The sequence below is a fragment of the Electrophorus electricus genome, chromosome 18 (assembly GCF_013358815.1).
Source record: "Electrophorus electricus isolate fEleEle1 chromosome 18, fEleEle1.pri, whole genome shotgun sequence".
Lineage (NCBI taxonomy): Eukaryota > Metazoa > Chordata > Actinopteri > Gymnotiformes > Gymnotidae > Electrophorus > Electrophorus electricus.
In genome coordinates, this window is record NC_049552.1 from 2,778,507 (window position 1) to 2,805,347 (window position 26,841).

The 26,841-nt window shown below is 50.7% G+C and overlaps 1 protein-coding gene across 4 annotated transcripts; it reads left to right on the forward strand.

The window, feature by feature from the left end:
* Positions 1–26,841, forward strand: fgfr1a (fibroblast growth factor receptor 1a). Of its 4 annotated transcripts, XM_027027245.2 has the most exons (19): positions 1–394; positions 523–736; positions 6,072–6,220; positions 11,937–11,993; positions 12,166–12,273; positions 12,665–12,837; positions 15,347–15,470; positions 17,302–17,492; positions 19,209–19,353; positions 21,476–21,666; positions 22,031–22,188; positions 22,295–22,416; positions 23,531–23,641; positions 23,817–24,007; positions 24,145–24,267; positions 24,749–24,819; positions 24,901–25,038; positions 25,188–25,293; positions 25,507–26,841. In XM_027027245.2, the coding sequence occupies exons 3-19, from the start codon at positions 6,127–6,129 to the stop codon at positions 25,684–25,686; spliced, it is 2,283 nt and encodes a 760-aa protein (XP_026883046.1). In that variant the 5' UTR covers positions 1–394; positions 523–736; positions 6,072–6,126; the 3' UTR covers positions 25,687–26,841. The 4 variants fall into 4 exon arrangements, with proteins under 4 accessions (XP_026883046.1, XP_026883047.1, XP_026883045.1 ...); XM_027027246.2 differs by having other exon boundaries at positions 1–736; positions 21,476–21,672; positions 22,043–22,188; XM_027027244.2 differs by having other exon boundaries at positions 1–736.

Sequence of the window (26,841 nt, forward strand, 5' to 3'; positions counted from 1 at the left end):
GCGCTCCGCCGTAGGTAGCTGAGCTTGCACGCGCGATCCCGGACTCTCGTGCGTTCCGCGTCCTCTGAAGTAGATGGGGGGTGGTGGGGGGAGGCCGGTGAACGGACCCGCGCGGCCCGGGCAAAGCCAAACGCACAGGGATGCGAGCGTGAAGTTGAGTTTCTCCGGCGCTCGGGAGGAATTTCGCCGCTCAGACGCTACTGCATTCGCTCCGCGCGTCGAATGCGACTTCCCCCCCCCCGTGAGGATTACCGATCGGAGAAGCGATAAAAGTTTTTTTCTTTTTCTTCCCTTTCTCCCCCCTTTTCTCTCTCCGATAGGACAGACCTCGTCCCGAACAAAAAGAACACGGGTAGGATTTTCTCCGGTAGTGCAGATTTGATTGGAAATTGAAGTAAGCTACTTGTTTTAAAGTTTTAGGCGTTGGGGTTCACGATAAAATCATCTAGAAGTGGTTTGGCGAACTAACACGCACGTCTGTAAAGTGATTTTCTTCTTCTTCCACTGAACTCGCTTCTTAAGCAAGTCGATCGCTTGTGAAGTTCCGAGAAGCAAGTTCCAGGCTGCCGTTTTAAAAACGTTTTAACAGCAAATGCAAAGACGAAAATGAACAACGGTGGAGTTTTCGAGTAGTAACTGCTGAGGGAAAGTACACGAAGTGTTTGTACGAACACCAAACAGCCCTTCCACTCTCGGATCCACACTTTCCCATACCCACCGTGTTACTAAACAGGAGGTAAGTGGGATACCTTAGGCCGGCGCCTAACGGAGGAACTTTCAACAGCTACCTTTCCCCTTGTGTGTGTTATTCAGGCTTTAATATTTTAAGGACAAATAAATAAGTCGGGGAAGGAGTAACATTGTGTTTGTGGAAACATTTCTGAGATATTCAGATAACAGTTTCAGTGGGAAATATTTACCCAAGCGATAGTGTTGGTTTGTATAACATGTTTAAGTCCTTGTGAGTTGCTCTGGTCTGGATTAAATACGATCTTTTAGATTTACTTGGGTAGCCCGTCTCACGTTATAAGGATTAAAGATGTTGACTAAGAACACTGCAAAATGGCTTCGGGTTGGTAATGTTCATCCCATGTCAGACTGTTTCGCTTTTCTATAAAAGGGAACTCTAAAATTTGGAATACAGAACGAACATTTTGCAGAACAAATGGCCAAGCAACGCACCCTCGTTCGCGCGAATGAGCGTGCGTTATTTGTAGACGAAAGTGGAGGTGCGTGCGCCCTGCTGATGCACAGCTATAACGAGGACGTTTGCCGACCATTTGTCAGGATAACGTGCTTCAACACCTTCGTCAGTATCAGTTTTAATAAGCGTTTGGAGTTCTAATAATGACCGAAGCTGTTGGGAACCTCGAATGTTCTTGAAATGTGACGACTATTCGCTTTCACGGTCCACAATAAGGTTGACCGGGCGGTTCAGACCAGGTCTTCCAGTCTGAGCTCGGCTGTCATCTTTGGGCTTTCACGCCTAGGTCTTAAATATTGCACTTAAATTGCATTCGTTTAATATTGTTCATCGGATTTCTCTGCTGCCTTTTCCCAAGTTGGGTTCCTCAGGCCATTGAGGAGGTTTTGCGTGAGTTATTTTCATGTGGTCACTGGAAAAATAGCAATGTTTTACCAAAATACTATTTTGAATACCTAAATTGATATTTATATTATGGCACTGTTGACGAAAAATAAGGGACACCCTGGAATTGATGCGTGTTAAGTGGTACGGCAGGAGTCTTCGGCTTTCCCTGATTAGACTGTTGGAGAATGCTCTGTTACTGTGGTGGTCCTATCCTAGCAGCTAAGCTTTGTGGAACTTGATTTCTGTTTTTTTCCCCTCTCGCTTGTCTGTAAGCCTTCGTCCCCTCCCCTGCATTTCTGCGTTTATTTCTCTCTCACGTTCATCTTCTCACATTCTTGTGCCTCTCCTCACACGTCTGTAGTCCACAGCTTCAGGCCTGGACGTCTTGTGCACCCACGGCTGTCCCCTCTCTCGTTCCAAAACGCACGCCCTCCCTGCTGTATGTCCTCGTGCTGTGCCCCCCACAATGTGTACACAGTGCGCAGGCAGTATAGACATTAACATTATAGAGTGCTTGGAATGGTGATTAAAGATATCATGGCAAGCACACGTTCTTTTTTCAGTTGTTTTTTTGTTTTTTTTTTTAGTTCAAAACAATAGTGAGCACTTGTGCTTTTCATGTTTTTTAAGGTGGGATTTTGCTTTTTTACTACTTTTTGCATTTTAAAAACTTATTTACAAAGCTTTTCTTACCGATACCTTTGCCATGAATTGCTTTCAACGTTTGAAATGGGGAACTGTAACTAACCTTGTAAAACTGCAGCTGTTCAAGGCCATAATTGCATCAATTAGTGAAATTGGAGGGGAAAATTGTTGTAGTTTGCTGGGCCTTCGAGATTTGACCAGTGTTGTTTTTTCCAGGGTAGCTTTCAGATTGGGTCAGAAGTTCAGAGGATGGTCAACTTCAAAGCTGGAAAAGGCTTGTTTAGACAAGTCTAGCCATGAGGTCTTTCCAGCTGAGAGTTTGACAATTTTGTCATAACTGATTTTCATACTAGCTAGAGATTCCATTCCCAGTAGTCAGCTAGTGTGATTCAGCAGGGTGAACGGGGTATGTGCCTTTGTATCCCACATTAATCTTCTCAAATCGAGAAGCGTGTGTTTGACAGTTTTAAACTCCACTTTTATTATTTAGGCAGTATGGGTGACATCCTCTTTTGGGCGAATGATATCGCAGGCATAGTTGTTAGCGGAGCATGACTTCCCTGACCTCACCGCTGAGCGGTGTGTTGGGGAGGGGGGGGGGGGGTGTGGGTCGTGCCTGTGGGCACCTCACATTTTATGAGGATCGGGAGATTGCGAGACGAAATAGGGAGGCAGGACGCAGGAGAGCGGTGCGGTGGCGTTCCCGCAGGGTGTTCTTCCTGACTGTGTGGGGTGGGGCTTTCGGGAGGGGAGGAAAGGAATTTGCCCTGCCCTCTAATTTACAGGGCTGAACTGGCACAGGAAGAAGCAGCCGTCGGTGTTGCATGAGTGCAGAGGGCTTGGAGGAAATGCTTCTCGCGTCCCTCAGAGCGCAGGACGGCGGTTGGCTGCTGCTGGCCCGCGCGCAGGAGAGGGACCAGATGCTGCTGAATCACACTGCAGCGCTCAGGAGCCGCGGACCCACACCTGGAGTAATTAAGCAAATGAAATGGACCCCAGAATGTGTGTGGTGCTGTTATGTACACCAGACAGAACTGGGGGGGGTGCACGCAAACGGAGACAGGAGAAAGTTTAGTAGGAGTCGTGGAGAGAGAGCACCACCCAGTCATGGTGGGAGGAGGAGTGGGCGTGGCTACGTGGGGCGGCCGCGTCAGACTGCCCATTAACGGACTCGCTCGCCAGGATGCCGTCCCCGGGGTGGTCCCACCGGGCCTGGCTACGGTTCCGGAGCGCGTGAGCCTAGGCGCCGGCTACTCTCCGGAACGTTCCGCATGGCTTGTAGGCAGCAGTAATGAGCTTGTTCTCCTCCACCGATCACAGCGAGAGAACGCCTCGGCGGTGTGATTAATGAGCTCTCTATCCTCCCAGCCTTTCTCCCCCCTCTCTGACCGAGCCTTCGGTCGTTAACGTTTCTTCCACGGTCCGCTCTCGTTGTCTGGTGATTTGGACCAAGATGAAACTTCATCGTTCTTCTTTAAATTTTAGTCTTTCTTCTCATCTTGGCCAGAAACTGAGCAATGCCCTCACCCACTTTGATTTTGAAATGGAAACATGTTTTCCAGTGTATTGAAGAGAAGTTGGTAAATATTTACCAACTTTGATATCACTTTGATATCTGAGCCTGTACTCTGTGATTTCACACGTTGGATCAAATGAGGAACAGTCAGCAAGAAAGACCGGATTGCTAATTTTTAAAAGCTGGCGACGACTCGGGTCCTGATTCAGGGTTGGCTGCCCGGGTCCGCCACGCTAGCCCCCATTCTGACACCCCTGTAGCCGGGGGTGGATGGAGCGCACATGAGCGTTGTGAGCTGGCCTTCTACGGGTCTGGTTTAACAAGGCCTGAACACAGCTCTTAATGTTTGCTAGAGCTGTGGTAGATGTGGGACATAAATTTTGCTGTTTTCTTGGAAGACTGCCTTTCTCATCTAAGACATGTTTAAAACAAACCTGTTCCCTCTCGACACCTCGTTCCCACCCTGGCTTGTGGAAGAATGCTTTTTCCAAAAAATTAATTGGTGTTCACTTCGTGTTTCAGCTGAAATACGCAGAGTTACAACATCCAAACATTCCTCATCCAATCTCAACGGTCATAGTGATCCATTTGAGAATTACTGACCTTTGTCAGCAGGAGTGTGTGCGCGTGCGTGGTTGTCCATAAACTCTTCTCACTTCCGAGTGTCTGGCAGCTGAGAGGAGCTGCTGGAAGGAGCCCCAGATTTACACACACGCACGCGTGCGCACAAACACACACACACCGTCTTTCACTCCACTTAGGACTCGTCTGGTCTGACGTTTGACCCCTGCACTTGGGGGCGTTGGCAGACTGGGTAATGCACATTCTTGCTCTTTCTTCTTCGTCCCCCCCCCCCCCCCCGTTTCTCATTTGTTTCTCCTTCGTTCTCCTGTGTTCCTTGGCATCCGTTCACTTGCATAGTCCTTCCAAGCCCAGTGAGCAACAGCTGTAGCGGTAAGAGCAGGTCCATCAGGACCTCAACAAAACTCCAGGCTCGGGAGCATTTGGAAGACCGCCATCGCCGCCTCCCTGGTGGCCCGGATTCGGATCGACCCACTAGCGCGGCTTTGGTCGGCTTTCCTTAAGCACCGACCCGTCAGAGCGCTGAGTCTCACGAGCTGGGAGTGGAATCCTAACATGCTGCCAAACATGATAAATGTGCACGTTGCTCCGTATGGTGATTTAGGTGGTGGTAAGCATGTTTACGTTGCACGACGTTTCAAACGTTTCAAACCTTGAAACGACACCAAGTTAAAGATCACCAAGATCGCTCTATCCCAGACTGTCCTTTTGAGAGTGTGTGTGTGTGTGTGTGTGTGTGAGGAGGAGAGAGAGAGAGGGTAGTCCCCGTGTGTGTGTGTGTGTGTTGGAACTGCCCTGCGCTTTCTATCCTGCAGTGTGCAGGACTGCCCCTCAGCTCATTGTAAATCTTTGCCACACTAGTCCGTTACGAAGCTTTCTCCACCTTCAGGCTGCGATCTCTTCCCTTCTCTGCCAGCCAGCACATTCCTCTCTACTGCTCCTCGTGTAACGCGCCCCTGTGTTTGGCAGGCGGAGCGCAGGGTGGAGGTGAGGGGGGGGGGTCGGGGGTGTAACAGTGAGGCTCGTTTTGCTCGTCCCGTGAGCAAAGAGAAAACGGTTCCCGGCGCTTCCGGGATGCGCGAGGCCGTCGTGCTCCTGGCCGGGTCTCCTGTGGCCTCGTGGGGTGGAAGCGGTGAGGTTCACGAGGCAGAACGCGCTCCGCTCACTGCAGCGCACTGCGCCGGGGCGATCTCGGCCCGAAGACCGGCGCGCTCTCCCGCACCGCCTGTCTGCCATGAGGGGGAGCGGGAACTCGTCAAAGGAGTTTCGCTCCTCTCCACCCGTCCTCGGCTTATCGGACGACGTCAGCATATGAAAGGGGAGCTCACCCCCCCCCCCCCAACCGAGTACCGAGCCCGTTAGGGACACGCTGTTCTGTGGCTGACCCCAGACAGCAATGCAGCAAGGTTTTGTAGAGGTGTGTGTGTGTGTGAGAGAGTGAAGTGACGCTGGGCTTATCCGGTCATAAATACCCCCTTGCTCTATCTAGGCACACTGAAGGCGGTTCTGTGTAGTCAAGGTAACGGGTCTGTTTCGGTTTTCCTGTCTGTCTGATGAGTTGTCTCTCTTCACTTGGCCCCCATCCCAGTTTGAGACGCGCCTGAGCCGTAGGGGCATCTGGCCCGGAGTTGGAGAATAGATTGCGAACCCCTCTTTCCCTTTCCCTCCATTACTCCTCAGACCCCCCCCCCCGAGTGCTTCTGTTTCACCGGAACGTCTCTGTCTTCTCTCTCGCAGTGCCGCGTGCATGGAGGGCCGTTCTGGACACACAGCTATGCTGTAGACCGGAGTGATGAAGCTCGCCGTGAAGACCATGCTGCTGTTCCTCTCCCTCCTGCTGGCCCACGCTCTGCTGGCTCAGGCCCGGCCCGCCGGCCCGGACCGAGGTAAGGAGCCCCTCTCTCTTTTCTGCTGCCCCATTCCCGGCCTGACCGTCCTTCCTGCTCGCGTCCGGACGTGACTAAAACTCTCCACCATGATGTCGTTCTGACTCCGAGCGGTGACATGGCGCGCTGTACAAAAGACCAGGTTCTGTTTCCTGCGGCTTGGAAAGCTTTCTGGATTTGACCAGCACTAACCGAGGATTTCCGATTCGTTCCGGAACGGAGTCCAAAACATTCCCCAAGCCAAACCTCGCGGAGCCGACGCCCGCTTTCTTTCTTGCATATCTAAATACGTACGTTGTTGTGTTCACACCCCCCCCCATCTTCTCTTACGTTACGGCTGCGGAAGTGCTGTTTCCAGGCTTGGCCGATCCCACTAATCACCAGCTCGCGGTCCGCTTGACTTGCAGGCCAGGATAAAGCTCTCAGCAATGTGTGGATTCTTTTAAAAATGTTTCCACAGCCTCTCCGACCACATCTGCTACAGCCCCTCTGCCCACGGACCGCATGGGTCCACACAAGGACCCATTCAGGTGTTCGCCTGCGTTTCCAAAACATGTCAGAAGGACTTTGTTGCACCCTTTACCGCAGAACTCCATACCATGCCGGGGTGGGGGGCCGGGGGGCGCCGCCATGAAACGGAATCCGGAAAAATGCGTCTCCTGGCAACGATCCAGACGAGAGAGGGCCGCAAGCTCGCTCACAAGCCCGGACGTGCTGGGCCCGGGGTCCGCCGCAATTACTAGGTTATGGGACGAGCGTTGTCTGTCATGGTTTATCTCGCGCTCTCTCTCTCTCTCTCTCTCTCTCTCTCTCTCTCTCTCTCCTTACTGTAACTGAAAAAGCCTCAAATGAAACCAGCTTTTGGTTGGTTCACTTTAACCTGGGAACCATGAAAGGGACGTCGTTGCCACCTGGAGCCTCCAGCTACGTAGCACCCCCCCCCCTTCTCTACAGGTATTTGTTGTCAAGGAAAGACTCGACTACTAGGGAAGGTAAATTACTGCCTGCTGTTTTGAAGGAGACAGTGAGCACTCCGCCCTGTGGCGGTATTCCACAGTGCAGATCGTGTTTCTGGGAAAGTGAGCAAGAGCTGGAGAGGCAGCGAGGTGCAGACGTACCGTCCAAACACGAGGGAGAAGTTTGGGGCGGCTGAGATGGCACCGGTGAGATCCACCAGCCGTGTGTTGAAGCCTCTGGCTCTTGCCATAGTTTGGGGGGTGGACTGTTGTTTCTGGGAACGGCTCCTTCAGTTAACTCCCCCCCCCCGGTGTATGGGGGAGGGGTCTGGTGTGTGATGGATGGCTTTTTCAGCCCGTCTGCCACTCCGTCACCAAATGGCCCTCTTTCTTAGCTCCTCTCCTCCCTTCTTCCTCCTGTCACGGTAAATGGGAGCTTTTCCCAGACCCCCCCCCCCCCCCCAGCAGCTTCCTGTGGAGTGAATGATGGTTTCAGCTGTCGATGAGCGTTCTGACACGCTGGCATTTGTGCTGTTTGCCTTCCTCCTCTTCAGGAAAAAACAAACGAAACCAAACACCAGGGCCTCCGAGTGCTGATTAGATAGCGTTCAGGAGTTGCGTACCCATCAGCCTACGTTTGGTTCTGGGGTTTTTTTTTGGGGGGGGGTGTGTTTTGGCCATTTTGAGGGGGAAAATGAAAGGGATAAAACCAGTTTATATAAACGTCTCCATGTGTAGATGAGTTGTTTGTTTGGCTCGGTCCCCGGGTTCCGTACAGGACCGTGTCCACAGGGAAGCGCGGCCCCCTTCACATCAGGACAGAGTATTCTTTTCTCTTTTTTCACGTCTCTCTTCCGAAGCCCCGTGCGCCGGGGTTGTAGGTGCCGGCACTTGTCGTCTGTCCAAGCAGCGGAGTGGACCTTTCCTACAACTCCCCAACGTGTTACGAGAGGTGTGGGGCCGCCGTTTGGGGGCCCCACCAAACGTCGCGAGGGCCACAGGGCCGCGCCGACGGCCGGCCCGCTACGGACCCCTTTAACTCCAAACTTCCACTCTTCCTCTGGCTGCGGGAACCGCCAGCCGACCGACTCGAGGTCGGAAAAGGTGCGACAAGTGAGGCCAGACAGCAGGAGGGTTGGGCATATTTGGTCTTCTAGCAGGTCTGAGCCAGACTGAAATGTTTGGATGGGACTTCAAACAAAAGCACAACAACAACAAAAAAAACCCTTTTGTTTTTAAGCGAGTAAACAGCCGATGGGCCTTGCGGTATGTTGGGCGGTTGGAGGCGTTTAGTTGAGCTCAGCTCGCCGTCGCGTTCCAGGGCAGGATGTGTGGTGGAGAGTTGGTCTGTGAGGGCAGACCCACCTAAAGGTCTCCTGCTGTCTCGTCTTTGGGAGCTTATCTGATGGGATGCTCGGCAGGCTCATGGGCCCGGAGAACCGAGCCGATTCCAAAGCCCGTGTGTGTGTGTTTGGAAGGAAGTTGGATGGTGCTGTTTGGACTGAGAAGTAAACAAGTCTTTCACCAAACAAAAACAGAAGTGCTTGGTCTGCCCTCTTTGTGTGTGTGTGCGCGTGTGCCCGTATTTATATTTTCAGTGATTCCTTTTCTTATTTCTTATTCTTCCTCCCCTTTCTCTCTAATACACACACACACACACACACACACACACACACACACACACACTCACTCACTCTGTAGAGACGGGGACTGGTAGCGACCAGGGGAACAATAGGTGTGATTCAGCGGTACGGGCTGATCTCACCCCCGACCCCCCACTGCAGTGCGTGTGTGTGTGTGTGTGTGTGTGTGTGTGTGTGTGTGTGTGTGTGTGTGTGTGTGAGAGAGAGAGAGAGAGAGAGAGAGAGGGAGGTTGTGATTGTTTGTAGAACTGCAGCCATTGTCAGCCACTGTTGGGGCTGTGTTCTTTCGCATTCACTTCCTGTCCCAGGCTAACAGGAGCTCTACACCGCTCAGACCGGCTGGTAGGCAGGCAGGCCTGTCGGGCTAATGGACTCAGATAATGTAATCCAACACAGGCCTGTTTGGAATTTGTGAACATCATTCCTGTTCTCTCTTCGCCAGTGCTTCACACCATCCTGTCAGTCGCTGGTCTTCACCAGGCTTGGAATTTCTCTCCAGATCTAGAACCCTCTTGCTCTCTCTCACTGTCTCTCTCTCTCTCCCTGCTGGTGCTGTTTCCTAAAGGAAGTCCCAGTGGTCATTGTCTTGTATTACTTCCCAAGCAGGCTGCAATCTTCCTGTGTGCGTGTGCTCTCTCTCTCTCTCTCTCTCTCTCTGTCTCTCCCTCTCTCTCTCTCACTCACACACAGAACTCTCTCGCTCTCGCTATCTCTCTCTCTCACACTATCCAGTCCAGCGCACCTCTTGTGCTGTTTTTTTTTTTTTTTCCTCATTCCTTTTCATGAGTCTGTATCATTAAAATGATTTTCAGCCATGTCGGTCAGTTTTTCCAGAGTGCTTCAAGCAGACACCAAGGCCCTGGCCATTCCAGCCTAACTGCCTTTTCCAAAAAAATATGGACTTTCATATCCGAGTTAATCCCATCCCGGAATGTGCTGGAGCTGCCAGGATGTGCCTTCCTCGAGGAGAGGGCAGAGCGATGCGACCGCTCCCCTCTCTCTCGGGTCGCACGCTGAGACGTGTTTACGTCACTGGAAAGTGTTACGGCACCGTAGGTTCACGTGTTTGTTGGCAGTAGATTTGGTTTTGTAAGCACAAGCCTTTAGAATAAAACGAACAGTGAACTGAGCGTTTTGTTGCGTCTCCGATCGTCTCCTTCTCACCGGACGAGTCATGTCACGGGTTTTGGCAGCGGCGGCCCAACATCTGCTCTGTAGCTCGCCAGGTATCTGACTCTGGCCAGCGTCCTTCTGAGCTGTCTCTCTCCTTCACCTTGGTGTTCTGCGGGTGGAGGTCCAGGGTGGAGGTCTAGCATGGCCGGTGCCCTCGCGGCCCCGTCCCGGCCGATGCCGCCGGAGAGCTTGGTGTGTGTTGAAATTCCCCCTACTACTGATAACGAGACGGGCTCGTTTCTGTAGCCCTCAGCAACAGGCTCGACACGGGTCGAATCCGAGACCCGGCAGAGTCCATGGCAAAAACGAGCCTTTGCGAGTGGCGGTACCCTGAATGCATGTGCAAACGTGTTTTTTTTTTTTTTTTAAATGTATTTATTTATTTCTTTAAAAATGTTTTTTTTTGGGGGGGGGGGGGGGTGCGCGCGTGTGCAAGTTGTGGTGGCAGCGTTCTGCAACACGTCAAAGTGACACTCATACGTTGCTTTTACGGGACTCTTTTATGGCCCGAGACCTGATGGCCAGCAGCCTTATTCACCAAGGTGTGTGTGTGTGTGTGTGTGTGTGTGTGTGTGTGTGTGTGTGTGTGTGTAGGAGGGTGAGCGAGAGGGATACTGGAGCAAGGGAGGGGTGAGAAAAAAGAACTGAATTCTGTAGAAGCAGCAGACATGGCTACTGCTCGACCCCACGTAAGCCGTAGCAGTCGTTCAGCGTGAGCGCCGGACTGCGGTCCCCCACCAAACCCCTCTGTTCCTGTCAGGATTAGCAGCCTGTTAGACACATGCAATGCAGGAAATGCCTTAACTAGGCCCTACTGGGATCACCATGGTTACCCTGCCAAGGAACTTGCTGTTACAGACGCTCTCTCTCTCTCGCTCTCTCTCTGGGAGATGTGGCTTGTAGAATTATTAGTACCGACAGTGAGCTGAACTCCTGTGTTGTCACTGGTCAGTAGGAAGTTCTGGATTTATAACTGCTGACTCCATTTTTAACTCTCGAGTTTTAAATTTGACGTGCACTGGAAACTAAGAACTGTGCATGCGTGTTATTTTCATTTATTCACACACTTCGACATACGACCCTTTGCCGCCAGTGGCGGTTTCAAAAGAAAAGGTCGACATTTTGTAGAAATACCAAGTTATAATGCCAGCTCTATCCCTTCCTAATTCTGTAAGCAACATTCAAATCCCACAGAGTCCGTTGGAGGAGCTGGAATCGAACAGGAAGGAGAGTTCATCATTTGAAGCTCGTGGCATTTGCGCTATTCTGAGCTCTCACCTCTACCTGCTGTGGTCCAGGAGGCGTGCATGCGACATGAGCACATCCTGTTTTGCGGATGGGGGGTGCACAGCAGGCACACCCCCTGCGGTCCTCTCTTCAGGACCCCGGTGAGAACCAACTGTCCTTAAGACTGCAGATTAACTGCCTCTCCAGTTGGATGCAGCCAGAAAATGGCATGCCGTGTTGCTGCCTTAAGGAAAGCTGGTCCCCTCCCCCACCCTGACTGTGAGTAGTGACGGGAGGCTCAGGTGGTCGTGTCTGCGATGACCTCCTCCTCCAACCCCCAACCACTTTTAGCCTACGATTGAATTCAGTCTGCATCTGAGGCGACCGACTCGGGCTGAGATGTAACCCTCCTGGTACGGAGCCCTGACTGGTCTCGGGGAATTGTGTGCTCGCTGGCTTCAAGGTTTCCCTTCGTTACCCACAAACCCTCTTTGGCAGAACCATGACGCACAGACGGCGCTTGGCGAGCCTGAAGCGCGTTTGCTTGTAAAGTAAATGCGCAGTGGCGTGTCACAGGACGTTCGTACTCTCTGCGTTTTCCTCGTAACGAACTCGCAGATCAAACAGGAGCCTGACTGGCCACGTTACCTGATTATATGCGCATCCACTCGAGACCCAACTCACTTAATCCATTTTCTCCTCCTTTCTGCTCTGCAGAACTCGCCCAAGGTCCCTCCGGCAACCACAGCGAGTATCTGGACGCCAATGTTACAGGTGAGTGAGCAAGGAAGTGGTTGTGAAGGTTTTGTGGGGTTTTTTGCAGATCAACATATATATGAGACAAGTTCAGGTTTTGTAGCATTAAACCAGGAAACTCATTAAACATTTTGGTTCGCTGTAACTGCCTGACTACTGAAAGCGGTTGAGCTTCTCTGGTCCCTCTCAGACACCCTAGCTTCCTCCGAAGACGATGACGACGACGACGAGTCCTCCTCCGAGGAGACCAAACAGTCCAGCAGCCAGACGCTTCCTTCCAACAGCCAGGAGCAGCAGCGTGAGTGCGCCTGTCTGCTCTGTGATATCTCGGTGAAATACTGTTGGACTCGCGCTGAGGTTTCGCGTCACTTGCCATCTGTAGTTCTGTGGAACGTACTCGCCGTCGAGATGGGAGACGAAAGCTTCTGGTTCCGTATGGCAGATTAGTGTTGATGTCCTGAGTGTTACAGATATCGCAAAGCCCTTAGACACAAGAACGGTACTGCAGCTTTAGAGGTCTTCAGCTCAGTCACCAGGCCAGGTTTCGCTACGCTACCTACGCCCCCGCGCCGGCGGCTCGCGTGTAAATGCGAGCATCTGATCGGTTGCGCTCGCGTTACCGTTCCCCTCTTCCCTTATGCTCCATTTCACTTCCTCATACTCCACTCTCCTCCACCTTCCCGCTGCAGCGATGGCACCGGTGTGGGCGCAGCCGGATAAGATGGCGAAGAAGCTCCACGCCGTTCCTGCCAGCAAGACCGTCAAGTTCCGCTGCCAGGCCGTCGGCAACCCGACGCCCACGCTCAAGTGGCTCAAGAATGGCAAGGAGTTTAAGAGGGACCAGCGGATTGGAGGCTTCAAGGTGAGCTGGGGACCCCCTCCCGTGCCGCTTTTTAACTGATTGTCCGTCATGCCGTCATTCTGAAGAGTTCCGGCAAAATCCAGGAAGTGTGGAAGCACAGGGAGGCATCTGAGGCGGGGTTCCGCACCTGGGCTGGACCACGGGTTGAAAGTTAACACCTGTCCTCGCTCACACAATGGCCGTTGAATGTCCCTGCCCCCGGGGCAGCTCTCAGTCTGGCCTGGAAGTTCTGGGGATCCGGCACGCTTGCACTGCGAGGGCTTTGGCTGTCTCTGGTCTTTGGGTTCCCCGCGCGCTTCTCCGAGCTGATATTTCATGTTGGTTTTTTGCACATGTGCTACTAAAGAGAACAGCCAGGTCGAAATAACCTCTGTGTATCCAGAAGTTTTCCAAGACTTGAATGTGTGAGACTGTAATTAACTGCCACCAGCTATTGAAATGTGCATTTTGCTCTCTGGCTTCCTTTATAATTACCTCACGTACATTTTCATAAAGTTCTAGTATATTGGTGTCCACTGAGGTGGACGTATAAAGACAGAGTTTGCCTGCCCTTTGATCGTATGACATAAGTAATGTTAAACATCACAGTGCGTAGTGTTACTTTAGTGATGTTATTCACCACTGTTATCGTGATCTCATTTTTAAGCAATGTATTCTAGCTTTAAGATGACAAGTCATACTCCTCCTTATGTAGTGGTTTAGTTTGTAGTGCTGCATACTGCACGTGAAACTGAAACACTCTAATGATACTATAATTAGTTTTTTATTTTTGGAGCCTGGCTATAAACTCTCCCTGAAATTGACTTTGCTTCACTGTTAATATAAAAAAAAAAAAACACTGCCAAATGACCAGAAATGCCACAAATGTTCTTTAATTATATTTAAGTCTTGGTCATAAAAGCGTCAGACGTTAGTCACGTTTTCCATGGGGTAGTTTTGGGTCGGACCAGGAGTCGGGTCTCTTTCTAATAAGGAGCAGAACAGCAGCTCCCCAGTTCTCCTGTTTAAAACCCTCTGAAGTCTGACGCATTCCCTGCACTCGAGGTTGAGTTTTTTAAATTTATTTATTTATTTTTTTGTGGCAGTGCAGTTTTTGTACATGCCTGCGTTTCTCATTGAGGTGTTCCCCAGCTGGGAGGCATTAGAGCCCCCCCCTCCTCCACACCATACACACTTTACCATCTGGTGCGCGTTTGTCTGCCACAGTTCATCATACATTCGTACGGATGCGTGCTCGCTCCCATGTGTGTGCACACGTCCTGACACAGGTGAAAATGCAGCAACATGCATCTACGCTCAACGGCGCGCCAACGCTTTGATTAAACGTGCACGCAAACCGCTGGAGTCTGCCTGTCTCCTACGCGCTATATGTACAACCACATGCATGTGTGTGACTTTGAAGTTTGGGTGTGGGGCGGTTTAGGGGTGCCCAGCTTTTATGAATGAGTGCGTGCCAACCCCCCCCCACACACACACCCCCACCCTCTTCCTCCTTCCACTCATGTTTATTATTCATTTTCTTCTCGTTTTAACAAGAGGCAAAGCTCCATTGTTCATTTACATTAAGTATATGTTGAGAGGAAGCTGGGGAGACCGTGTGTGTGTGTGTGTGTGTGTGTGTGTGTGTGTGTGTGTGTGTGTGTGTGTGTGTGTGTGTGTGTGTGTGTGTCTGTCTAGCAGACATCTGGGCTCCCACAGCTGGTGTAGCTATAACCCCAGTTTAAACATAACCCAGCTAAACTCCTTTATCCTTCCACTTAATAAGAACCACGTGATGTGAACAGAACGCGTCGAGTCTGCCTTCCGGCCTGCCGGTTCGCCTCTCCGGTGACCCCCAAAGGTGAAGCGGACCGTCGAGCCTCAGTTGGTGCAGCCGGCCGGACGGTTGCGGTGGCATCCGTGTGGTCCATTCCGAGGTTTACATGTGCTGTGTGGTGCTTTGGCCTGACCAAGGAAGGGGAGATTTTTCCCACGGAGCAGCAGGCCACGGCGTTCCCGTCGTCTTCAGCTGAGGTTCGAGCGGACGGGCGGAAATTCCCTGCCAACTTCCTCCCCCGATGAACGTACTTGTTGTTGATTCCTGAGGTTTGGAGATGTGAAGGATGAGGACGGACTCCTGATGTCTCTAGCAGCATTTGGCGTCCTCCGCTGGGAGCGCTCGGCCATTTGTATCTCTGCAGCCAATTCCGAGGGGTCTTCCAGCAGCTGCCTGGTCTTTCCTGGGAAACCCATTCCTTTGAAGTGGATTTTTGAGCTCCTTTTTTTTTCCCCTTCAATTTTAGTTTCTTATTTTTAGTGACTTTGTGACTTTTTTTTAATCTCACAAATTTACATTCGCTCTTTTTCTACAGTTGAATGAAATTGTGGACGTGTGCAGTTTACTAACTTATGAAAATGTAGGTGTAGGTCACGAAGATTCTCAGCTGTTGTGAAATATATAGCGTGCAGGGAGAATAAAGCTGCTAATTCAAAGCCATGATGCTCCTCCTTGCTCCTCCTCTCTTCACAGGTGCGGGAACACCTGTGGTCGATCATAATGGACTCAGTGGTGCCCTCGGACAAGGGCAATTACACCTGTGTGGTGGAGAACAAGTACGGCAGCATCAACCACACCTACCAGCTGGACGTCGTCGGTGAGTGGACCCTCTTCCCGCTTCTCCGCCGTGCGCCATTCCACGCCTGCTCAAGGGCCTCTCCATGCACGTCCGACATTGCTGCGCCGTGCCGGTTCTCGGGTGCTCTGGCTCATCCGGTCGTGTCTGGAGCTGGAAGCCAGTGGCTAAGTTATCTCCAAGTTTCAGCCAATCATAGAGGTGGTCGATGACCCTTCGAGACAGGGCTTCAGACGCCGTGCCTTGGGATTAACTTGGTTTAATGAAATGCAGATGTGTGTTTGTCATGTAGGTAATGCAATGTTGGTTCAATACTCTTAATGGGCATCGTCGCTCTGCTGAAGTAAATCGATGTAATGGTGGGACCTTTGACTCCGGTGTGTGTGTGTGTGTGTGTGTGTGTGTGTGGTTGGAGGGGTGCATGCGCACGGAAATGCGGCGTCCCTGTCGAGGACGGAAGAGTGTTGTGTACCGATGGTGCTGGTTGGATGGGATGTTAAGGTGAAGTGTGTTTGTTAGAAGTGAGCGCGCGCGCGAGTAAGTGAAAGCTGGAAATGCAGTTGCTGATTCAGGATGAAGTCAGGATGCAGTAGGAATAAATTAACACCAAGGTGATGATTGGCTGGCACAAATGGGATTTTCTCACATAGTATCTAGTCAGTAAATCAAAGCCCCACCCCTCTGGACATGGAGATCCAAGGACGCTTTCATTATTAAATCTAGCCATGACAACAATACGTTCTCTGTCTCTCTCTCTCACACACACACACTGTATGCATTCGTGTACATACACACAATCTAAACACACATTTAAACTATATGCATTCCAGCTACTTTTTCCTGCACCATATAAAACCAGTGACATTTATTCACACAAGTGTGCGCGCACACATTTTCTCTACAATGAGTTGACCGTGGTGTGTTTATCAAGCTCGGGGCACGTACCCACTCCACACATAGTGCTTTGCCTGCTGCCACCACCTCAGACGCCCCGATTCCGGAACGTTCCTGAACTCCCTCGAGCAGCTTTGCAGCGTGGGGTGCGGTCCATGCTCCCCTCCATCAGATCAGAGTGTCAGTCTGCAGCTTCAGAAGACCAAGGCCCTGCAGTCTTTGAGGGATTATAATGAGATAAAGCATTAAAGTAATGTACCATGAGATGAGACGATTTACGTGTCCCCAGTGGAGAATTTATCTTCGCAATGTTTTTCTATGATTTTAGCCTTTAGCACCCGCCATTTCTAGGCGCCCAGGACTTTGATATATGAGGAATATTTCGGCGGATTTCACTTACGTCTAGGTGTCCTAAATCATCCTCTGTGTAGAAAGAGTGGAATGTGGAACGTGCGTTGGGTCAGATGATGATGTTCAGAGCCAGCTCAGAAAAGCACCGGAGTGGTGCAGACGACTGCTTAATCCTCACCATCTTCCAGACTGTCCACGTGGGACAAGCTATCATAGCTCTGCTGTGCACAGAGAGACTGCCGAACCAGTCAGATTGTGTTCATTCTACCCAACATCAGTTCACTGTCCATGTGAGCTAGTTTGTCTTTACTGTATCTAGTGTATTTGCTCACCCAGTAGGGACTCTGTATGCATCTCGGTGTGGTGTGGAATGTGGCTGGTGTGTGGCTGTTGGGAGTCGACTTCTTGACCCTGACCATGACTGCCCAGGACCAGCATGATCTTAAAGCCGGTCATCAGGTTGCTCAAGTTGAGCAGTCTTAAAGTGTGCACTGTAATCGAGTTGAGACAGCACACGAGTGTTTATCAAGTTCTTGGCAACCCATTGTTTCTGTGACATCGGTTTTCTGTGTGTGTGTGCTTGCGTGTGTGTGCGCGTGTGGTCCAGAGCGTTCCCCCCACAGGCCCATTCTGCAGGCCGGCCTGCCTGCTAACCGCACCGTAGTGGTGGGCAGTGACGTGGAGTTTGTGTGTAAGGTCTTCAGTGACCCTCAGCCCCACATTCAGTGGCTCAAGCACATCGAGGTGAACGGCAGCAGGTTGGGAGAAGATGGGAACCCCTACGTCCGAGTCTTAAAGGTGAGGCCCAAGGTGCTCGGCGAACCGCCCATAGTGGGCAGACACGCTGAAACTCACTTCTCACTCCCGCATTTGGGAAGTCTGGAGACATAACGGACCATCAGAACCTCTAGCCTGGCATGGGGGGTTAATATGATAATTAAAGATCGATATGATAATAGCATGTTTCTCTCCCTCAGCATAATAGTGTATCTTATTCTATTGCAGTAAGGTAGAGCTGTCATGGACCAGAAAGCCTGTCCCAAATATCATCCAAGCTGTTACTGAAGTCATTTGTTTGCATTTGACATTTATACCCCATCCTATTTTCACTCTCTTCCCATTCCCACTTTTGGCTAAATTTCATTGTCTACGCCGAGAGGCAGCCTGCTCTGGAAACTAAGCCAGCCGAGCGGCGTTTGAGGAAAATATGACCCATGTTCTTGGCAAGTGAGCATAATCCACTTTTACCGGAGGAAGCAGCCAATTCACGCCCCCTGTCCCTGATTGGTCACCGCAGTGGCATGGAGCAACATCTGGGGCCAGCAGACGACCTTGCTTTAACCTCTGACCTCTTCTTTTTTTCTTTTTTTTTTTTTTGACATCCACAGCACTCTGGGGTCAACAGCTCGGACACACAGGTTCTGACGCTGTACAACGTCACGGAGGAGGATAGCGGAGAGTATATTTGTAAAGTGTCCAATTATATAGGCCAAGCCAACCAATCAGCATGGCTCACCGTCACTAAACACGTCTCCGCAGGTAACGCACCGTCTACAGGAGCCTTGAGGAGAAATTAGAAAGACGCATGGGTGTAGCTGAACAGTCAGGGACACCAGCAGGCAGTTAGGGCAGAGCCTCCACACACCTCCACCTCCTCCGCCTTCCTTTCCCCCTCTCTGCGGTGCCCTGGACTGTGAATGACGCCATGGAAAAACCCAGCAGAGCCAAATGGAAGTGCCCAAGCTTCTGTTTATGTTGGACTCTCTCTGTTTCTTCTCTGCACTGCTCTGTTGCCCCGTGCCCTCCTAATAATGGTGCGTTTCTTCCCTTCAAAGGGGTTTCGGCTCGTCTAAGAGACGCGGCCGTCTGCATTCCTTTGCTCCTCTCTTCATGACTCGGTTCATTTCAGTCTCTCTCTCTCTGTCTCTCTCTCTCTCTCTCTCTCTCTCTCTCTCTCTCTCTCTCTCTCTCTCTCTCTCTCTCACCTCCCTGGGTCATTTTGTCTCTCTAGCCTGGTCTTCTCACTCCTGTTTGAGAGTCCCCACTCTGCTGGGTACAGTTCCATGTAGCCCATCTCGTGCATGTAGAGATGGAGTTTAGGGTGGTGACATAGGTGAATGTCTGCCAGCGCCACCAACACCCCACCGCCTCCCCCCCCCCATCTCCAAACGTGATTCCTCCTCCCTCAGGTGTGGGTTTCCTTGGCAGGTGGAGCAGTCCCTTCGCACTACCCAACAGTCTAATCATCGGTCTGTCAGCAGGGTCATCGCTGGATTCCGCGTCAACTGGGCACCCTGTTACTTCCGTTGTAACAGAGGCCGGAGCGCCGTGTTGGACCTTTTCCTCCCTCCCCGATCGCTCCCTAGTCAACCCTTTTTCTCTGCTGCGTGCTCTTCCTCTCCCCAACAGAACCCAGTCCCCCCGGAAACCTCTCTCTCCTTCCCGCCTTGCCTTCTCCTCTGCTGGGTTTATTTCCGGTCCTGTCCTGCTTCATCTTCTGGTTCTTCTCTCTAGACGGCAGGCCTCAACACCACAGATAAGGAGATGGAGGTGCTACAGCTCAAGAACGTGTCTTTAGAGGACGCAGGAGTGTACACTTGCCTGGCTGGCAATTCTATCGGCCATTCCCATCATTCTGCATGGTTGACTGTCAACGAAGGTATCTACGGTCCTTTTGGTGCTCCTTTCTCCATCCCCCCAAAAAGGGCCATATTCAGTCGCACCACTGCACTTCCACCTGTAATTAAACGCCCACTTAGGTTAGGAGCTGCTGCAACTGGAAGACCCAGTTTTTGCATTGCAGTCCCAGAGGCTTTCGAGCGATTACAGCTCTGCAACCACTCACACACATGGCAGGTACATTTCCTGCACCCTATGTAGAAGTCCAGGCTAGGGTCCATGTGCCAGTTCCTGATTACTGCTTGGGTCCGGCCCATGTCGACACGTTGCGGTCAAACTGAACTCTCAGTCCATGTTTTTTTTTGTTTGTTTGTTTGTTTGTTTTTTTTTTTTTTAATGGCCAAATGTATACGTTTCATCACAGTAAAAGTAGTGGTTGTGTTGCGGCTGAGAAGGTCCCGGCTTGTGTGGAAGCTTCTTCCACTGTGTGGTTTAACCAGTCCTCCATGATGTATGTAGGATGGCTTAAACCATAATGCAATTCCTCCCCCCCTCCCCGGTAGAAATGGAACAGCCGAGCCAAGCCAAACCCCATACATCGTTTAAACTGAGAATGTGGTCTTCTGAGAAAGCAAAGCCTGCGTAAGGGTTTTATTTCAGAACACGCTTGCCTTAATTAAAGTAGCAGATGGGGTCAGTGCAAAACTTTGGTGTTTAATCAAGAAACTTGAGAAAAAATAAACAACTGGAGAAATCTTTGAGTTAGTGGTTTGGCGTGGCTTTGGACGTTTCATTTGTAAGCCTTCTCCCCCGTTATGCTAATAAATAATTTCATTTCGAAATAACCGGTGTTGGGCGTTGTTGACAAGGCTGATATAGTTTCCTCTTGTGAAACAAATACACAGCATGCTCTTGGTTTGCTGATAAACATAGACCGCATCCATTTTGCACTCGGAACATGTTTAGTTTATCAAGCGGCTTGTTGGCCACTGCCTCGGCGCCGGGACTTGCAGACTGTTGTGTATATGGCACTGGTGTTTTATCTGTAATGGTGTTTTAGCCTCCTCATCACCACTCTCCTGCGTTTGCTTTCCAACAACAACAAAAAACATCCAACAGCAACCGTTACATAACTGTAAAGTCCCTAGAGATGATGCATTTATTTATCGTGCTTTTTAAGAGAGATGATGGCTTTAGAGTTTTATTTCAAGAGAAGGAACATAATTCATTCGGTTGCGTATATGGCCTGTTTTTTGTGTGCACTTGCATCGTTCGTTGTCTTTTTTTACGTGTATCGAATTATGTTAGCCTTAAGACTAGTGAAAATTGCTTCCGTAGCGTAAGAAACACCTTTATCATCCAGATTTATCGTGTAACATTATCCCATGACCTAGCTCGCCGATTATCTCTTCCGACGTGAACCATCTGGTCGGGTGAACGTGCAGCCCTGCAGCCAGCGCGTTCAGATGAGCAGCATTTATTTTCCTAGTGGCTAGCTGCGTTAAACCGAGCTGCCACCTTCCCTGTGCGCCGTTCCCATCCTGACCCCACGCGCCCGTCGCTACAGTTTACAGAGGACATTTTGGCCTTCTCTAGGGGCTGAAGGCTGCCAGGTGTCAGGAGGAATAGTTCCCGTCTCGATTGCAATGCGCAAGCAGAAGAATGCAGACCGCAATCCGATGCTTGAAAGGGGTGATTATTGTGCTACAGTAGGAGTACGTGTGGCAGTCGTCAAGTACTTTCTGCTGTGTGTGTGTGTGTGTGTACGTACCCGTGTGTCTGTCTGTCTTGGGGCTGTGTATGTGCTTCTGAGGGTGTGGTGGTTGTGTTCAGGAGTGTACTAAATTCTGAAGTGATCAGTTGTCACTCCTGGAGGGCCAGTGTCTAATGACTTAGAAAGTTAACGTCCGCGAGGCCCAGAAAGCACCTGTTCTCTTGCGCTCCTGTGCACCTGGCAGATGCACTCCCTCCTTCAGGAGTGAGGCGGAGCCCCCACAGCTCAGGGCTGGAGGTCACCCCCCCTCCCCCCCTCTGAGCCTCACTCCTGGAGGGCACCCCCTCGCCAAAAAGCCTTCAGTCCTACAGCCCTGCTGCACCCGGTCAGCCACGCCGGGCGTCTCGCCCCTCCCACCCCACCCACACAACTCTCTTCCTGCTGACAGCCACGCCCCCGACACCTCTGCCCAACCAGACCTACCTGGAGGTCCTGATCTACTGCGTGGGATTCTTCCTGATCTGCGTGATGGTAGTGATTGCCGTGCTGGTGAAGATGCACAGCACGGTGAAGAAGAGCGACTTCAGCGGCCAGATGGCCGTGCACAAGCTGGCCAAGAGCATCCCGCTGCGCAGACAGGTAACAGAAAGTAGATAAGGGGTTCGAACTGCTGCGCCGCGAACCACTTCCACAGCGCCTGCACAATGTGGAACAAACCACCCACCAGGTGGAATGTTGATTTAAGAACGAAGTAGTTTTTGTGGTTAGATGTTTTCTCATTAATACAGCTTTTTTTTATATACATAATTTAAGAAAGGTCATCTGACATTTTTGGTTTTAGATGTATGACAGTAAAGACGTGTAAGTCTACAGTTCTTCTAGATCTGTTAAAACCCTAACTTGTGTGAGCGGGCGCATACCCACGCACCCATCCAACCCCAACCCCACCCACGCACGCGTACACACTGCTCGGTCCTGGCGTGTGGAGAGTAAGGTCCTGAAGGTGTGTGTGCAGGTGTCTGTGGACTCCGGCTCCTCTCTGCACTCGGGGGCGATGCTTGTCCGGCCGTCCCGCCTCTCGTCCACTGGCTCGCCCATGCTGTCCGGCGTCTCCGAGTACGAGCTTCCCCAAGACCCCCGCTGGGAACTATCGCGAGACAGGTAACGTGCACAAATCGAAGAACCTTTCGGAAACCGAAGTAGCATGAATGCCTTAGGCCCGTGGGCAGTCTGCATTTTGAGCATTCTGTTCTCTCTCTCTCCCCAGGCTGGTGCTTGGCAAGCCACTGGGTGAAGGATGCTTTGGCCAGGTAGTTATGGGAGAGGTTTTGGGAATGGACAAAGACAAACCCAACCGCATTACCAAAGTGGCTGTCAAGATGCTCAAATGTGAGTAGAGGTTCTTTTTTTTTTTTTTTCTTCTTCTTTTTCCCCCTACATGCAAACTGGTGCTGGCATTTGCGTACGCCGCTACACAGAGGTCGTCTTTTGCCAAGAAAAGCCATAGAGAATAGGTGGGTAGAGGCTTAAGAGAGGAAGCGGTTTCCCAAGAGAGTTAACGTGCTGGGTCATTGAGTCTCATCTGCATTCTGGGGTCGTGCACGAGTGCCTCTGCACATATTGCCGTTAGCTCTGTGTGCGCGTGTGTACGTGTCCGCCCCCCCAACTTCCACACACTAGCTAGCTTCCTTTGGCTCCCTAACGGACAGGGTCATTAGCACCCTTGGTCCGCTCACACCAGGGGCTCCTGGGGAGAGAAAAAGTGTCATGTTGCAAACAAAGGCCGATAAATGACTGCGAAAACATTGGTTTGAATGAATCATTCCCGGTTCCTGCATAGCAGACGTCTTGTTCCAGCCAAATCCAGCTGCCTTTTAAGTACCCTGCGTTTGGTGCGGATCGTTCCCTTGTGGTGTGTTGTCTGTTGCACTTCTTTTGTGTTGCACCATGGTCCTGGAGGAACATTTGTTTCGTTTTGCTGTGTACTTGTATATAGCTGAAATGAATATAAAGCCTTTTGAACTTTGAACTTTGAACTTGACCCCCGAAGCGAGTGTCTCGCTAATGTAGGGACGGTGATGTGAGGTTGTGAGCGTCCCAGGTTTACCTCCTCCCCTTCGTGCAGGGTTTCATCAGTCTAATGTGCAGAGTCTCTGGCCGGACAAGGGTGAGGTCACCGGGCTGTGGCTAAATCAAATGAACCCAAGTCTGGTGACCGCGTGCAGTCGCCGTTTGGGGCCGCTTCTGTCTTACATAATCCTGATGGATGGAGATTGAATTTTTAGTAATGCGTAACTGATGAATTGGTTTAACGTTTAGTTGAGAGGTCCACTTCATGGTTTGATATTATCAGGGCACTTTTTGGATCTAGATATTGATTTCTACGAGCAGCTCTGGGTCGGGCGGTGCCGGGCCGGAGGGCCTGATGCTGTGCATCGGAGGATGCACGGCCAGCGTGACCAGAGGAGGCGGTTAACGCCTTTCCTTCTGATTTCTTTTATAGCTGATGCCACAGAGAAGGATCTGTCGGATCTGATCTCAGAGATGGAGATGATGAAGATAATCGGAAAACACAAGAACATCATCAACCTGCTGGGAGCCTGCACACAGGATGGTGAGAGGCAGAGGGAGGGTGGGGTAACAGCAGGGGGACCTGCACGGGGAGAGGCGGAGAGAAGGTAACGTCGGACCCTCCAGTGATGACGAAACCCCTAGGTTGGGACCAGAGCTGGGATTGCCGGGATGACGTCTCCTCCGGCGGACTCACGCGGCATGTCCTCTTTTCCCAGGTCCGCTCTACGTTGTTGTGGAGTTTGCCTCCAAGGGCAACCTGCGGGAGTACCTGCGGGCACGCCGCCCACTGGGCATGGAGTACTGCTACAACCCTGACCAGGTGCCCGTCGAGAACATGTCCATCAAAGACCTGGTGTCCTGTGCCTACCAGGTAGCGCGTGGCATGGAATACTTGGCATCTAAGAAGGTAAGAGCTGGATCTGTTTTGAGGAGCTAGTCTCGAGCCAATCTTCTCTTCACCTGCTCCGCTTTAGTACACTAAAAGTGTGTGTGTGTGTGTGTGTGTGTGTGTTGGGGGGGTTGGTTGTTTGTTCGTTCACTCAGTGTATCCATAGAGACTTGGCTGCTCGCAATGTTCTCGTAACCGAGGACAACGTGATGAAGATAGCAGACTTCGGCCTGGCCAGAGACATCCACCACATCGATTACTACAAGAAAACCACCAATGTGAGTTTGTCATGGTGCCCTGAAGTCGCGTTCCAATCCCAACGGAGAAGCCAGCGCTCCACTGCTGTGGGGTCCTGCTGTGGGGTCCTGCTGTGAAGGCGCCTGTTTGCCTTGAAATAAAATAAAGTTTTTAAAAAACAGTAACACTAAAATGGATGATGGAGCACAAAAATGCAAACTTAAATTACATATGTTTTTATTGATTTAGATTTTAAAAAATTTATACATGCAAAAATTGTATTTTAATGTTAAAAATAAATGTTAATGATTTGTTAATAATTAATAATTTGATGTTATTTTTAAATATATACTTTATGTATTTGTCTCTGGTCCTGCCCGTGAAGGGCTTGGCACTTACCTGATTAGGTGAATCGGGTGTGGTGGCATCTCAGAACTGGCAAAGATGCTCGGGGGCCAGTCACCATGACGAGGGGCTAGCCTTAACTAATCTCAGAGTCATGACTGCGCTTTTCCCCCACAGGGTCGCTTGCCGGTGAAGTGGATGGCACCCGAGGCCCTGTTTGACCGCATCTACACCCATCAGAGCGACGTGTAAGTCTCTGCGTAGTTAGGCTTGCGTGCTGTGGATACACTCGTGAGGGACTCGGCCTTGATTCTCTTTACTTCTCCCAGGTGGTCTTTTGGGGTGCTGCTCTGGGAGATATTCACTCTCGGGGGTTCTCCATATCCAGGCGTCCCTGTCGAAGAGCTCTTCAAGCTTCTTAAGGAAGGCCACCGTATGGACCGCCCCTCCTCGTGCACCCACGAACTGTAAGCGAACTGTAATTCCCGCGTTAATCTCTGGGGTAGTTCTGCTTTGGAAGCGGATGCGCACTTTGGATTTTGCCTTTTAATCCAAACCGGGGTTGTGGTCCTCACTCTCTGTGGTGGCCTCTACACCGCTCCCATCCCTACACTAGGTACATGATGATGAGAGACTGCTGGCATGCCGTCCCGTCTCAGAGACCCACCTTCAAACAGCTCGTGGAGGACCTGGACCGCATGCTCTCGCTGACATCCAATCAGGTGAGTCCCCTTTGCTCCATCAGCTTCTCGTATTCAAGTGCTGCTGTAAAGACCGTATGTTCCTGGCGCATGTGTTCTCTAAAAATACATTTCTAATAACAATTTTTGTTTTACTGGGGTTATCAGTTTTGCTTCATGCCTAAAAGTGTGTGTGTGTGTGTGTGTGTGTGTGTGTGTGTGTGTGTGTGTGTGTGTGTGTGTGTGTGTGTGTAGGAATATCTGGACCTGTCTGTGAATCTGGACCAGTACTCTCCCAGTTTTCCAGACACACGTAGCTCTACTTGCTCCTCCGGCGAAGACTCCGTCTTCTCCCACGACCCCGGCGCCGACGAACCGTGCCTGCCCAAATTCCCCCCCCACCCGAGCCGCGGGGTACCGTTCAAGAAGCGCTGAGCGCCCTTCCGTCTCGTGCCCCCCTGTAGTGCGCGCACTCGAGCAGGACTTCGCCCATGTACCGCAGGAGGAGAGCGCTCGAGTGTGCCGTGCGCCGCAGAGCGGACCAGTGAGGTTTGGGACGGGACGCGCATCGAGACGTTACAGCTGGAAGCACCGCCTTGCCACCGCAGACGTGGACGAGGCTTAGGGCACTTGGAACAGACCGCAGTATCTGAACGGAGAAGGTGCCTTTTCTGTGGTCTCCCCTCTTTCCCTCTGGACTTGGACAGGAGAAATAACTATTGAATGTTATAAGTATTTTTGGATATTTTTTCATAGCTAACAAACAAGGATTTTCTCTCCTTTCCAACCCTGTCACCATTCCTCTCCCATCACACAGCAAAATTCCTTTAAAAAACCTTATTTCACTTACTGGACTGTCCAAACGTATTCTAACAGTGGACTGTTGCATCAGTAAAGTCAATGGAATAATGACTTTCTTGTAAATACAGTTAGAAATTTATAAATATGAATATATATATTTACACTCTACTCATATTTTTTATTATCCTAATCGATGTTGCCGCTTTTTGTACCAGAATGTCCAGTGGTCCTTTTTTAGGGTGCTTTCGGAAAGGTCCTCAGGAGTCTTGACATGAAAAATATGCTAATATTCCTTGAACTGAACTGAGAGCTGGCCAGTTGTTGTTTTTTTTTACCTGTTCTCGTTTTTGTTCTGTATTCATGATGCAGCTAAGATAATGTAGCTCAGGGTGCCGCTAGCAGTCCGGCGCCATTTCCTCTCAGTTCTCCAGAGCTAGTTAAGCTACATGCTTGGTAGGCTACTGTCGTTTAGTATAAACAGTTTTCCATTTCTTGTGGCTGCTCTTCTGTGTTACGGTCGTCGGCGCTAAAACATGGTACTTTTTTGTCTTAACGTTTGTGAAAAAGGTAAAAACCAAAAACATGCGCATCCCCAAAAACTGAAGGAAAATAATTCACTTAAGTTGGGCCTTGGGATTACCTACACTGTAAAAGGCTTTGACTTCTGTGTAATCAATTGACTGTACATAAAAGCAAAGATGCCATCCACCTCTCCATGCTTAAGGAGTTGCAGATCACGTATGTCACTGTAAGAGGATTACATTGAATAAAATGCTATTGAAAAACTGA

Coding starts and splice junctions, on each gene's coding strand:
- fgfr1a (XM_027027244.2), top strand. CDS start 6,127: ATGAAGCTCGCCGTGAAGACCATGCTGCTGTTCCTCTCCCTCCTGCTG. Junction 12,274..12,664: donor CAACAGCCAGGAGCAGCAGC/GTGAGTGCGCCT, acceptor TTCCCGCTGCAG/CGATGGCACCGGTGTGGGCG. Junction 17,493..19,208: donor CCTACGTCCGAGTCTTAAAG/GTGAGGCCCAAG, acceptor TCTTCTCTCTAG/ACGGCAGGCCTCAACACCAC.